We start from the raw sequence: 14,098 nt of genomic DNA on the forward strand, positions 1-14,098 counted from the left end.
GTATAACACTATGGTTGGCCTCATTGCATTTAAGCATAATCTTTTAGGACTTGGCTCATTTAAGAATAATATATGTATGTATGATAGGTTTTAAGCACTTATTCCAGAAAGAAAGAAAGAAAGAAAGAAAGAAAGAAAGAGAGTGAGAAAGAAAGAAGAAAGGAAAGAATAAAAAGAAAGCACTTATTCCTTGCTATGCAATATAGACTGTCAAGATGTAGAGGGCTAGGTTTTTCTCATTACTGTCATTTCCATATTTAGCAGTAAAGTATTCGCTATATATTTCCTTTCCTTCATTCAGGTGGATATACTCGGTTGCAGGGGGGTCGTTGGAGTGATAGCAGAGCTCTCAGCTGTGTAGAACGTTTTGACACCTTTAGCCAGTATTGGACCACTGTGTCTTCACTTCATCAGGCCCGATGCGGGCTGGGAGTAGCAGTTCTGGGAGGGATGGTTTACGCTATTGGAGGTAATAATGAAAATGCCTTTTTTCCCTTCTTAGTCTCTAGTTGTAAGCTGGTTGCATTCTTATAGACTCATATATATTGTTAGGTACTGTGGGATATACATAGATATCATTGTGCTTAATAAATATTTAATGAATAATGAATAAATTAATGAAAAAAAAGAAACAGAAGATATTGAATGTTTCAGACCAGAGGAATACTCTGATGTATCTATCACAAGACAGAATATTTAGGTTTGGTTTTAAGGAAAAGTTGTATATAAAATACACCAAAATTTAGGTCAATGTTTGTGATAAAAACTGTTTTAATTTTGAAATTTAATTTCATATACTGGAAGCTCATTACAAATCACTTTTAATTACACAAGTTATCTGGACAGTGCACCCAGGGATCCCCATTTATTTATTTATTTTTAGCATATTCACTAGTTGTGCAGCCATCATTACTGTTTAATTCCAGAACATTTTTTATCACTGCAAAAAGCCACTTTTATTATTTAGGAAAATTTTTATTTTATTTTATTTTATTTATTTATATTTTTTTTAGGGAAATTTTTATATCAGCATAGGGAATTGTTTATGAGCTATGTTCAGTCTGGCAAGTAGGCCTTTCTAAGGACATGCATTCTCAGGCCTGCTGTGCTAATTCTTTTTTGGGCAGTTTTGTATATGTTCAGGATTCTAGGTCCTCATAAGGTATTATGCTGCAAATACCTTTTGCTACTCCTGTGTTTCATATTTCACTCTCTTTATCTTTTTTTTCTTATGATATCTTCTGATAAACATATTTTTCATTTTAATGTAGCCAACTCAATGGTTAGTGTTTTTTTTTTTTTTTTTTAAGATTTTATTTATTCATGAGAGACACAGAGAGAGAGAGAGAGGCAGAGACACAGGCAGAGGGAGAAGCAGGCTCCATGCAGGGAGCCTGACCTGGGACACGATCCCGGGACTCCAGGATCACGCTCTGGGCCAAAGGCAGGCACTAAATGCTGAGCCACCCAGGGATCCCTCACTGGTTAGTGTTAAAGAAATACTTCCCTACTCTAAACTCAGGAGGATATATACTTCTATTGTTTTCTAAAATTTTAGTTTTGTCATTTATATATGTCTGTAATCCACCAGGAATTGAGATTTTAGTTAGTATGAATAGAGAACCAGTTTCATCCTTTCCTCCTATATATAATCAATTATCCCAGCATAAAAGGCTTTTGTTTCCCTACTGATGTGTATGCAAACTGTGTCATATATCAGGTAATCATATATGTGTGTATCTGTTTCTAGAATTTGTTCTGTTCAGTCTTTGTATATTCTTATCTTAATTATTATACCTCTGTTTTAAGTCTGATAAGCTTATCTGATAGGATAGTTTCTCTCATTATTCTTGTGTGTGACTACTTGGCTATTCTAGGTCCTATGTACTTTCATATAAATTTTAGAACCAGTTCACCAAATCTGTTTTTTTCTTTTGCCAAATCTATTTTTACAAATAATGTATAATTCCACTTATATGAGGTACCTAGAGTAGACAAAATCATAAAAGACAAAGTATAATGATGGTTGGCTGGAGAAGGGGGGAGATAGGGGAGTTATTGTTTGAATCTGTGTAGTGTTTCAGTTTTACAAGATGTAAAGAGTTTTGGGGATGGATAGTGGTGATGGTTGCACAAAACTATGAACATGTTTAACATTACTGAACTCTACATTTAAAAATGGTTAAGATGGGGTGCCTGGGTGGCTCAGTCAGTTAAGTGTCTGCCTTTGGCTCAGGTCATGATCTTAGGGTCCAGGGGTTGAGCCACTCATCAGGCTCCTTGCTCAGCTGGGAATCTGCTTTTCCTTCTCCCTCTGCCCCTCCCTCTGCTCATGTGCTTGCACATGTGCACGCATGCTCTTTCTCTCCCCCCGCCCCCACTGTCTCTTTCAAATAAAATCTTTTTTAAAAAAAATTTTATTCATTTATTCAGGAGAGACACACAAAGAGAGAGAGAGAGAGAGAGAGAAGGTAGAGACACAGGCAGAGGGAGAAGCAGGCTCCATGCAGGAAGCCCGATGTGGGACTTGATCCTGGGTCTCCAGGATCACACCCAGGCCGAAGGCAGTGCTAAACCACTGAGCCACCCAGGCTGCCCTCAAATAAAATCTTTAAAAAAATGGTTAAGATGGTAAATTTTATGTTACTTGTATTTTATCATAATAAAAAAATGTGTTTCAAGTTGAGATTACATTAAATCTGTAAATCAGTTTGGGGATAATCATCTTTACATTGACTCTTCTTTTTTTTTTTTTTAATTTTTTATTTATTTATGATAGTCACAGAGAGAGAGAGAGGCAGAGACACAGGCAGAGGGAGAAGCAGGCTCCATGCACCGGGAGCCTGATGTGGGATTCGATCCCGGGTCTCCAGGATGGCGCCCTGGGCCAAAGGCAGGCGCTAAACCGCTGCGCCACCCAGGGATCCCCTACATTGACTCTTCTAATTCATGAACATCATATATCTCTTTATTTGCTTACATATTCCTTAATTTAAAATTATATCTAAATGAAGTTTATAAATTTTATCTGCCAGAGGTCCTGTACAATCTAATTAGTTTTACTTCTAGGTATAGTATATTTTAAAGTTCTATTTTAAGTGGTACCTTTTTAGAAATTTTTCTTTTTTTTTTTAAGATTTTATTTATTTATTCATGAGAAACACAGAGAGGAGAGAGAGAGGCAGACACAGGCAGAGGGAGAAGCAGGCTCCATGCAGGGAGCCAGGTGTGGGACTTGATCCTGGGTCTCCAGGATCAGGCCTTGGGCTAAAGGCAGCGCTAAACCACTGAGCCACCCGGGCTGCCCCTATTTTTTCTTTTTTGCTAGATAAGGATTGCATTAAAATTCACATTATACCGGAGCCAGGTATCCAAACTAAATACATGAAAAAATATAAAAGTTTTAAAGTACAAATTTTATCCTCAAAACTTACATGGATTATTTGGGTGGTAGAATTAGAAATAGATAATAGGAAAACTATGCCTTGCTTCATTAAGTGGGCTTTAATAAATGACAATGCTATTGATTCATAATAACACTGAGCAAATTAATTGTAATGAATAGTATAAAATCAGACATTAAGGAGTGAATTTCTTTATTTTATTTTATTTTATTTATTTATTAATGAGAGACACAGAGAGAGACAGAGAGACACAGGCAGAGAGAGGCAGAGGGAGAAGCAGGCTCCATGCAGGGAGCACGATGTGGGACCCGATCCCGGGTCTGCAGGATCACGCCCTGGACTGAAGGTGGCGCTTAAACCGCTGAGCCACCAGGGCTGCCCAAGGAGTGAATTTCTGATAACATGAAATGCTACTTAATATTGTATTATGGTTCTAGGCTATTAGCATTACTAAACCTTCTGATATATCTCTTTTATTTAACTTAGGTGAAAAGGATTCAATGATTTTTGACTGTACCGAATGCTATGATCCAGTTACTAAACAGTGGACAACTGTAGCTTCAATGAATCACCCCCGCTGTGGCTTGGGAGTGTGTGTGTGTTATGGGGCTATCTATGCTTTGGGTAATTATGCTTTTCAGTTTAAGATGTCTAATATTATTTAAGTTCTTAGATTCTAATTACTTTAGGCATTTTTCTTCCCTCCCATAAGCAACTTAATGTCTTTTCAGCTTTATATTTTTTTTTAAATCATCACTCCTAGTTTCTTTTTTTTTTTTTTTTTTAAGATTTTATTTATTCATAGAGATGCAGAGAGAGAGAGAGGCAGAGACACAGGCAGAGGGAGAAGCAGGCACCATGCAGAGAGCCTGACATGGGACTCAATCCAGGGTCTCCAGGATCACTCCCTGGGCTGCAGGCGGTGCTAAACCGCTGCGCCACTGGGGCTTCCCAGCTTTATAATTTTTTTAAAAAATATTTTATTTATTTATTTGACAGAGTGCAAAAGCAGAGGGAGTGGCAGGCAAAGGGAGAGGGAGAAACAGGCTCCTCACAGATCAGGGAGTCTCTGATGAGGGGCTCAATCCCAGGACCCTGGGATCATGACTTAAGTCAAAGGCAGATGCTTAACTGACTGAGCCACTCAGGCGCCCCTAAATTTTTATTTTCAAAATTGAATTACTTGGGGAATATTGTCAAGTATGGAGTTCTTAGGAGATGGAGGTAAAGTGTAGATAACATGTCGAGTGAAGCACTTTATCTAACTAGTTAAATCCCATGATAAAGATAACTATTCTGAATATGCAGAAGTTGTTTCAAAAGATAGTTTTGCAAAATACCTTATTTCCTAAGCAGTAGGAGCTTTTGATTTATTTTGTTTATTTTTTATTTTTTATTTATTTATTTTTATTTTTTTTTTAATTTTTTTAAATTTTGTTTATTTTTTAAATCTCTGATGAAAACTAGGCAGAGAGTTAAGATCTAAGTTTTATAGTCAGATTCTAACTTTCTGTCTGATCTTAGACAAATAACCTCTCTGGTCCATGTGATAATCATTCACAATATAAAGTTGCTAGATTCAATGTTTTCTAAGGTATTTTTCATAGATAAGACTCTTTATCCAGAAATGACATTTTTCTATTTGGTTACAGGTGGATGGGTTGGAGCTGAGATAGGGAACACCATTGAACGATATGATCCTGATGAAAATAAGTGGGAAGTAGTTGGCAACATGGCTATGTCGCGCTACTACTTTGGGTGTTGTGAAATGCAAGGTAATTGCTTTCTAAAAAATTTTTCCTGAAAATTTGTTTTATTTATTTATTTTTGGGGGCAGGCAGAGGGAGAGGAGAGAGAGAATCCGAAGCAGGCACCATGTTCATTGCAGAGCCCAATGCAGAGCTCAGTTTTAGCAACCCTGAGATCATAACCTGGGCCGAAATCAAGAGTCAAATATTTAACTGACTGAGCCACCCTGCTCCCTCCTTTACTTTCCTTGTAAAAATATTTAAAAAAAAAAACTAAGCTTGAGGCTTTATTTTCATAAACCTTTATTTTATGTCTGTTCGTATTGAATGATTGGCACTAGCAGTATAGAAGTATTGCATTATATATATAGATAGATTTAGATTTCATTCATTCATTCATTCATTCATTCATAAGAGACACAGAAAGAGAGAGGTAGAGACATAGGCAGAGGGAGAAGCAGGCTCCATGCAGAGAACCCAATGTAGGACTCAATCCTGGTATTCCAGGATCACACCCTGAGCTGAAGGCAGATGCCTTAACTGCTGGGCCACCCAGGAGTCCTGCTTTTAATATTTTATGTTTTAACCTCTTATATCTTTACTTCTGTATTGCCAAAATAATAGTTTTTTCCGAAAATAAACAAAGCTAGATTTAAAAAGTTACACAAATACCTGACTAACAAAATAAGCATTTGAACTTTCGTCCATCTTTGTCACTTTCTCTCCCATACAGTCTTTAGTAAGTATTTCTAAGTAGGAAGAGGATATAAAAAACAATCTTCAGGGGCACCTGGGTGGCTCAGTTGGTTAAGTGTCTGCCTTTGGTTTGGGTTGTAATCCCAGAATTCTGGGATTGAGCCTGGTATCTGGCTCCCTGCCAAGTGGGGAATCTATTTTTCCCTCTGTCCCTCTGCCCCTCCCCTCTGCTTATGCTCTTTCTCCTTCCTTCAAATAAAATCTTTTTGTTTTCTCAAATAAAATCTCAAAAACTGGGGATCCCTGGGTGGCGCAGCGGTTTGGCGCCTGCCTTTGGCCCAGGGCACGATCCTGGGGACCCGGGATCCAGTCCCACGTCGGGCTACCGGTGCATGGAGCCTGCTTCTCCCTCTGCCTATGTCTCTGTCTCTCTCTCTCTCTCTCTGTGTGACTATCATAAATAAATTTAAAAATTTAAAAAAAGAATCTCAAAAGCAAACAAAAAACAATCTTCACTGTCTCTTCTTTTGGAATTTTCAGTGTTTTCTTTTTTTGTTTTTTTTTAAGATTTTATGTATTTATTCACGAGAGACACAATGAGAGAGAGACAGAGACATAGGCAGAGGGAGGAGAAGCAGGCTCCATCAGGAGAGCCCGATGTGGGATCCAATCCCGGGACTCCAGGATCACACTGGAGCCAAAGGCAGACACTCAACCCCTGAGCCACCCAGGTCCCTCTACTAGCATTTACATGTTCAAATTACATGGGACAGACTGTATTCTATTATGTTATAGTGTTTTTTTTTTTTAAGATTTTATTTATTCATGAGAGACACAGAGAGAGAGAGAGGCGGAGGGAAAAGCAGGCTCGGTGCCGGGAACCTGATGCAGAACTCAATCCCGGGACTCCAGGATCACACCCTGTGCTGAAGGCAGGCGCTAAACCCCTGAGCCACCCGGGCTGCCCTATGCCTATTATAGTGTTCTTTAATTGTTTTGTATTCATTATTTTTATCTTCCCATATAAATTAGGTGTTCTGAGACTCAGTTTTCATCATGGGGGTGAGGGGCAGTTTCCCTCCTACTAACAACAAGCAGTTCTCAGAACACCAACTGGGTGTTGGAGAATTCAACTCAATTCTAACACTACGTACCCATATCTGGAATAGCATCAAATTCCACGGGTTGAAGCTCAGTTTTATAAGACATTGATCCTCCCCAGTCTGTTTCTTGGGCTGCTTTTTTTTTTTTTTAAGATTTTATTTATTTATTCATGAGAGACACAGAGAGGCACAGACACAGGCAGCCGGATAAGCAGTCTCCATGCAGGGAGCCCGATGTGGGACTGAGCCACCTGGGCTGCTTGTTACCTGTGCTTCTGATTGGCTATAAATCAGAATTCCAATGGTCCCTCCTCTTCATGTTCAATTAATTTGCTAGGGTAGGTCACAAAACTCAGAGAAAATGTTACTACTAAAAGGATATAACTCAGGAACAACTAGATGGAAGAGACGCAAAGTCAAGTTATGGGAAAGGGGTGCAGAACTTTCAAGCCTTCTCCACATGCGCTACGGTCCCCACATCTCCACGTGTTCACCAACCCAGAAGTTCTCCAAACCCTGTCCTTTTGGATTTTTATGGAGGCTTCATTACATAGGCATTAAAATCATTGGTCATTGGTAATTGATCCAACCTCTAGGTCTTCTCCTCTTCCCAGAGGTCAGGGATTGAGACTGAAAGTTCCCAATGCTCAAATCCTAAATTTGGCTCCTTTGGCTAGCTGCCCTCATCCTTAAGTGCTTTCCAAAAGTTAGCTCGTTAACATAACAAGACACCCTTATCATTCTCAACACTTTGGAAATTCCTAGGGTCTGGGGTTGCTGTGAGCAAGGAATTGTGAATGAAAACCAAATGTAGATGAGAAATATGTATTTTGGTCATCTGAATGACCAAATATGTATTCTTTTTTAAAGTAATTTTATTTTTTTAAAGATTTTATTTATTTGAGAGAGAGGGAGAGAGAGAGAGAACTAGCAGGGGAGCCAGTGGGAGAGAGAAGGAGACTCTCCACTGAGCAGAGAGCCCAATGCAGGGCTACATCCCTGAGATAACCCAGATGCTTAACTGAGCCACCCAGGTGCCCCCCAAATATGTATTTCTTACAAATTACAGTATTGCGCTTTCTAGAATCATAGAGCTAGAGAGGCATTTTGGAGATTATCTATTTCTCCTTTGTTTATAGATAAGCAAGCTGAAGATCAGGAAGGTTGTGAATTGTCTTTTCTCATAGCTGATTACTGGCAAAGCTGGAGCTGGAACCCAAGTTCACTGACATTTAGCTCACATTTCTTTCTTTCTTTTATTTTTTTTTTAAGATTTTATTTATTTATTCATAGAGACATAGAGAGAAAGAGAGGCAGAGACACAGGCAGAGGGAGAAGCAGGCTCCCCGCAGGGAGCCCGACTTGGGACTTGATCCCCTTTCTCCAGGATCACACCTCGGGCTGCAGGTGGCGCTAGACCGCTGTGCCACCAGGGCTACCCAAGCTCACATTTCTTAAAATGCCATTCTTTATAACTTAACAGTTTATAACTTCTCACTTTAGAGTATAAGAAACAATGCTGGCATTTGAAAATAATTGTAGGGCAGCCTGGGTGGCTTAGCGGTTTAGTGCAGCCTTCGACCCAGTGCGGGATCTTGGAGACCCGGGATCAAGTCCACGTCAGACTCCCAGCATGGAGCCTGCTTCTCCCTCTGCCTGTGTCTCTGTCTCTCTCTGTCTCTCATGAATAAATAAATAAAACTTTTAAAAGGAAAGGAAGGAAGAAAAAAAGAGAAAGAAAGAAAGAGAGAGAGAGAAAGAAAGAAAGAAAGAAAGAAAGAAAGAAAGAAAGAAAGAAAGAAAGAAAAAATAATTGTAGATTGTCAGAACCATTAGTCTCAGGACTTCTGGGTGGCTCAGTGGTTGAGTGCCTCCCTTCAGCCCAGGGCATGTGATCCTTGAGTCCCAGGATGGAGTCCTGCATCAGGTTCCCTGCATGGAGCCTGCTTTTCCCTCTGCCTGTGTATCTCTGCCTCTCTGTGTCTCTGCCTCTCTGTCTCTCTCTCTCTCTCTCTGTGTCTCTCATGAATAAATAAATAAAATCTTAAAAATAACAAAAGAACCATTAGTCTCAAATCAAATTTATTTATTTATTTATTTTTCAAATCAAATTTAATAAGAAACTCAGGGCAGCCCCAGTGGCCCAGCGGTTTAGCACCGCCTCCTGCCTGGGGTGTGATCCTGGAGACCTGGGATCAAGTCCCATGTCGGGCTCCTTGCACAGAGCCTGCTTCTCCCTCTGCCTGTGTTTTTCTGTCTGTCTGTCTCTGTCATGGATAAATAAATAAAAATCTTAAAAAAAATAATAAGGAACTCACTGTGTGGGATGCCTGGGTGGCTCAGTCTCTGCCTTGGGCTCAGGGCGGGATCCCAGAGTCTGGGAAGGAGTCTTGCATCAGACTCCCTGCATGGAGACTGCTTCTCCCTCTGCCTGTGTCTCTGCCTCTCTCTCTGTGTCTCTCATAATAAATGAATAAAATCTTTAAAAAAATAATAAACTCACTGTTAATTATGTTCTATTGTATTCTAGTGATTAATCCTGAATACCTTAACCTAGCTATATAACTATTCTAATTTGAATTCAATTCTCTATATCCGTCTGAGCAACAGGTAGGCTGTCACCGAACAAGGCCATATCGTTCTCAGGTTAAGTGTATGGTGTTTTTTAGGGGAAAAAAAATCCCTTTCCCTTTCCTATTTTACCTTATGGTGCAGTGGTTCTGGAACTTGAGCTCATCAAGCAGACAGTAAGATGGGAAAACCTTGTCTGACTGTTTTGTTACGGCATTGTAAGTTCTTTGAAAAATAAATGCTGCTAAATTTTTTTTTAAGATTTATTTATTTTAGAGAGCCCGTTCATGTGGGTTGAGGGGGGCAGGAGAGAATCTTAAACTGACTCCACAGTGAACATGGAGCACAACGACACACAGATCTCAGTGTCCCGAACATGAAACCATGACGTGAATCCAAATCAAGAGTCTGACACTTAACCAACTGAGCTACCAGGTACCCTTTAAATGCCACTTTAAGGGCACCTGGGTGGCTCAGATGCCTTGGGCAGGTTGTGATCCCGGGGTCCTGGGTTTGAGACCCCCATCAGACTCCCTTTAGGGAGCCTACATCTCCCTCTACCTATGTCTCTGCGTCTCTCTGTGTCTTTCATGAATAAATAAATAAAATCTTTAAATGCCACTTTATACCTCTAATTCTTTGTAACATGCTTAAGTGTGAGATAATACATGAGACAGAAGTCCGTTTTCTCTTTTCAAAGGATAACGTGAGCAGTACATTAAATATGGCATCAGCATAGCAGACATATATATATATATATATATGTATATATATATTTAAGATTTTATTTATTTATTTGTGAGAGACACAGAGAGAGAGAGGCAGAGACACAGCAGAGGGAGAAGCAGGCTCCATGCCGGGAGCCCGTTCTGGGACTCCATCCGGGGACTCCAGGATCACACTCTGAGCCAAAGACAGAGGCCCAACCGCTGAGCCACCCAGGTGTCCCTAACATAGCAGAGATAAATGACAACTATTACTCCTTATAACTGTTTATATTCTATTTTCTGTAGCATCTGAGTAAAATTATTCGTTTCCAGGTTTAATTTACGTAATTGGGGGTATCAGCAATGAAGGAATAGAGCTTCGTTCTTTTGAAGTGTATGATCCACTTTCTAAGCGTTGGTCTCCACTTCCTCCAATGGGAACCAGGAGAGCATACCTTGGTGTAGCTGCACTCAATGACTGTATATATTCTGTTGGAGGGTGGAATGAGACACAAGATGCTCTTCATACTGTAGAAAAATATTCCTTCGAAGAGGTAGGTTGAATGATTTCAAATGCTTAATATCCTATTATTCTTATAATGTCTATAAGATCTGTGGTGATATGCATTCTTTTATTCATGATATTGATCATTTGTAGTTTTTTTCTCCTTTTTTCAAAGAACCAATTTTGATGTCATTTTTTTCCAATTGATTGCCCATCTTCTGTTTCATTGATTTGTTTCTTTTTTTTACTTCTATTTGTTTAATTTGCACTTTTTTTCTAAATTCTTTAAGTAGAAGCTTGAATGATTGATTTTAGACCTTTTTTATAATGTAAATGTTTAAATTATTTTCAAGCACTGCTTTAAAGTGTATCCCTCACATTTTGATATGTTATATTTGATTGATTGATTGATTGTTGTATTTTAATTAACATTTATCTTGAAATAGCTTCTAACTTCCCTGGTAATTTCCTTTTTAACCAGTAAGTTATAAGAAATATGTTACTTAATTTCCAAATATTTGGGGATTTTTCTAGTTCATTGTGTTATTCATTTCTGATTTAATTCCATTGTGACCAGAGAGCATACTTTGTATGATTTTTGCCTTGATAAATGTTTCATGTCCACCTGAAAGGAATTTGTATTCTGTTTTTTTTTTTTTTTAAGATTGTATTTATTTATTCATGAGAGACACACAGAAAGAGAGAGAGGCACAGACACAGGCAGAGGCAGAGGGAGAAGCAGGGTCCATTCCATTCAGGGAGCCTGATGTGGGACTCGATCCCAGGACTCCAGGATCACACCCTGGGCCAAAGGCAGGCACTAAGCCACTGAGCCACCAGGGGTCCTGAAAGCTCAGTTTCAAAAGATTGCCTCTCACTTTACACACCAGTTTCAAGTAGTGGTGCCTTAGGTTAACCACTGAGTTGTTTACACTTGCCTGACTTGGCTACAGATTGGGGGTTCCCATAATCCTTTCCTTAGGTTTAATAATTTGCTCTAATGGCTTATAACACTCAGGGAAACACTGTATGTACTATTACTGATCTATTATAAATGATACAAATGGATAGCCAGATAAAGAGGTATGTAGGGCAAGGTCCAGAAGAGGCTTGAGTGTAGGAGGCTCTGTAGAATTTGGGGTGTGACACCCTCCTGATATATGGACGTGTTATTCACCAACCTGGAAGCTTTGTGAACACTGTAGTGTAGAGATCTTTATGGAGGCTTCATCATATAGGCATAATTGATTATTAATTCAGCCCCTAGTCCCTCTCCCTTCCCCACATAATAGGGAGTTAGGGCTAAACATTCCAAGCATCTAATTCTGGCTTGGTCTTTCTTGTAATCAGGCTTCATTCTGAAGCTATTTAAGAAGTCTACCAAGAGTTGCCTCATTAGGAGAAAAGACACTTCTATCACCCAGGGAATTCCCAGGGATTTAGGAGTTCTGTGTCAGGAACTGGGGCCAGAGGCCAAATATATGTTTCTTTTTATGTCATATCCTCCTATGACTTGTTCTTTGCTTGTTCTCATGGAGTTTCACTTTATGCATTGCACAGATTAGTGGTATTCAGCTAAAATCACAAGGGGACCTCTGGCAGTCTTGTTTGCAAATCTTAGCTGCTTCAACCTCTTTAATCTCTGATCTCTGTGTCCTAAATCAGATTACTGTCATGCTGTGCTTGGGAATCCCCTTCCTGTACTATTGTTCAGAAAGCCCCACCAGACAGAAAGCCTGGAAGACCATGAACACGTGAGATGTGGGGACCATAGCGCATGTGGAGAAGGCTTGAAAGCTCTGCACCCCTTTCCCATAACTTGACTTTGCATCTCTTCCATCTAGTTGTTCCTGAGTTATATCCTTTTAGTAGTAACATTTTCTCTGAGTTTTGTGAGCTACCCTAGCAAATAATTGAACATGAAAAGGAGGGACCATTGGAACTCTGATTTATAGCCAATCAGAAGCACAGGTAATGGGCAGCCCGGGTGGCTCAGCCAATTAGTGCTGCCTTTGGCCCAGGGTGTGGTCCTGGGGACCCAGGAGACTGCTTATCCGGCTGCCTGTGTCTATGCCTCTCTCTGTGTGTCTCTCATGAATAAATAAATAAAATCTTAAAAAAAAAAAAAAAAAGCAGCCCAAGAAACAGACTGGGGAGGATCAATGTCTTATAAAACTGAGCTTCAACCCGTGGAATTTGATGCTATTCCAGATATGGGTACGTAGTGTTAGAATTGAGTTGAATTCTCCAACACCCAGTTGGTGTTCTGAGAACTGCTTGTTGTTAGTAGGAGGGAAACTGCCCCTCACCCCCATGATGAAAACTGAGTCTCAGAACACCTAATTTATATGGGAAGATAAAAATAATGAATACAAAACAATTAAAGAACACTATAATAGGCATAGGGCAGCCCGGGTGGCTCAGGGGTTTAGCGCCTGCCTTCAGCACAGGGTGTGATCCTGGAGTCCCGGGGTTGAGTTCTGCATCAGGTTCCCGGCACCGAGCCTGCTTTTCCCTCCGCCTCTCTCTCTCTCTGTGTCTCTCATGAATAAATAAAATCTTAAAAAAAAAAAAAACACTATAATATAACATAATAGAATACAGTCTGTCCCATGTAATTTGAACATGTAAATGCTAGTAGAGGGACCTGGGTGGCTCGGGGATTGAGTGTCTGCCTTGGGTCTGGTGTGATCCTGGATTATACCCCAGGCTGCAGGCGGCGCTAAACTGCTGCGCCACAGGGGCTGCCCCCCCCCAAATTTTTAAAAAATATTTATTTATTTGAGGGGGCATGTGGGTGACTCGGTTGGGCAGCTGCCTTTGACTCAGATCATGCATGATTTCAGGGTCCTGCGGTGGAGCCCCAAGTCAGGTCTCTGCTCAGTGGAGAGCCTGTTTCTCCCTCTCTTTCTGCCCTTCCCCCTGCTTTGCTCTCACTTAGGCTCTGTCTCTCTCAAATAAATGACATATTTTTTTTTAATTTATTTTTAAGTAGTCTCTACACCCAACAGGGGACTTGAACTTACAACCCCAAGATTAAGAGTCTTGTGTTGTTCTGACTGAGCCAGCCAAGCTTCCCATCAGCTTCAGTTTTTACCAAGAAGCGAGCTTGGTTTTAATAGGGATTACATTGAAGCAGAGATCATTATGGGAGTATTGCTATCCTAACAATATTAGGACTTTTCATCTTCAACATTGAATGTCTTTCTATTTATTTAGTCTTCTTCAATTCATTTCAACATTATTTTATAATTTTCAGTTACTTGCACTCTATTGGTTAATTTATTCCTAAATATTTTATTCCTTATGATATTTATAAATTGTTTTCTTAATTTCATGTTCAGATTTTTCATTGCTAGTGCAT

General features: G+C 39.8%; 1 protein-coding gene across 3 annotated transcripts in view; it reads left to right on the forward strand.

Moving 5' to 3' along the window:
* Window positions 1-14,098, forward strand: part of IPP (intracisternal A particle-promoted polypeptide) — a 40,327-nt gene that overhangs the window by 17,332 nt on the left and 8,897 nt on the right. For 2 of the 3 annotated variants that reach the window (XM_072724116.1, XM_072724115.1), the window contains exons 5-8: window positions 302-469; window positions 3,891-4,028; window positions 5,057-5,179; window positions 10,563-10,783. In XM_072724116.1, coding sequence (XP_072580217.1) covers window positions 302-469; window positions 3,891-4,028; window positions 5,057-5,179; window positions 10,563-10,783 — 650 coding nt within the window. The remainder of the gene's footprint in view (window positions 1-301; window positions 470-3,890; window positions 4,029-5,056; window positions 5,180-10,562; window positions 10,784-14,098) is intronic. The other variant, XM_072724117.1, reaches the window with a different exon arrangement.

The sequence above is a fragment of the Vulpes vulpes genome, chromosome 10 (assembly GCF_048418805.1).
Source record: "Vulpes vulpes isolate BD-2025 chromosome 10, VulVul3, whole genome shotgun sequence".
NCBI classification, from domain to species: Eukaryota; Metazoa; Chordata; class Mammalia; order Carnivora; family Canidae; genus Vulpes; species Vulpes vulpes.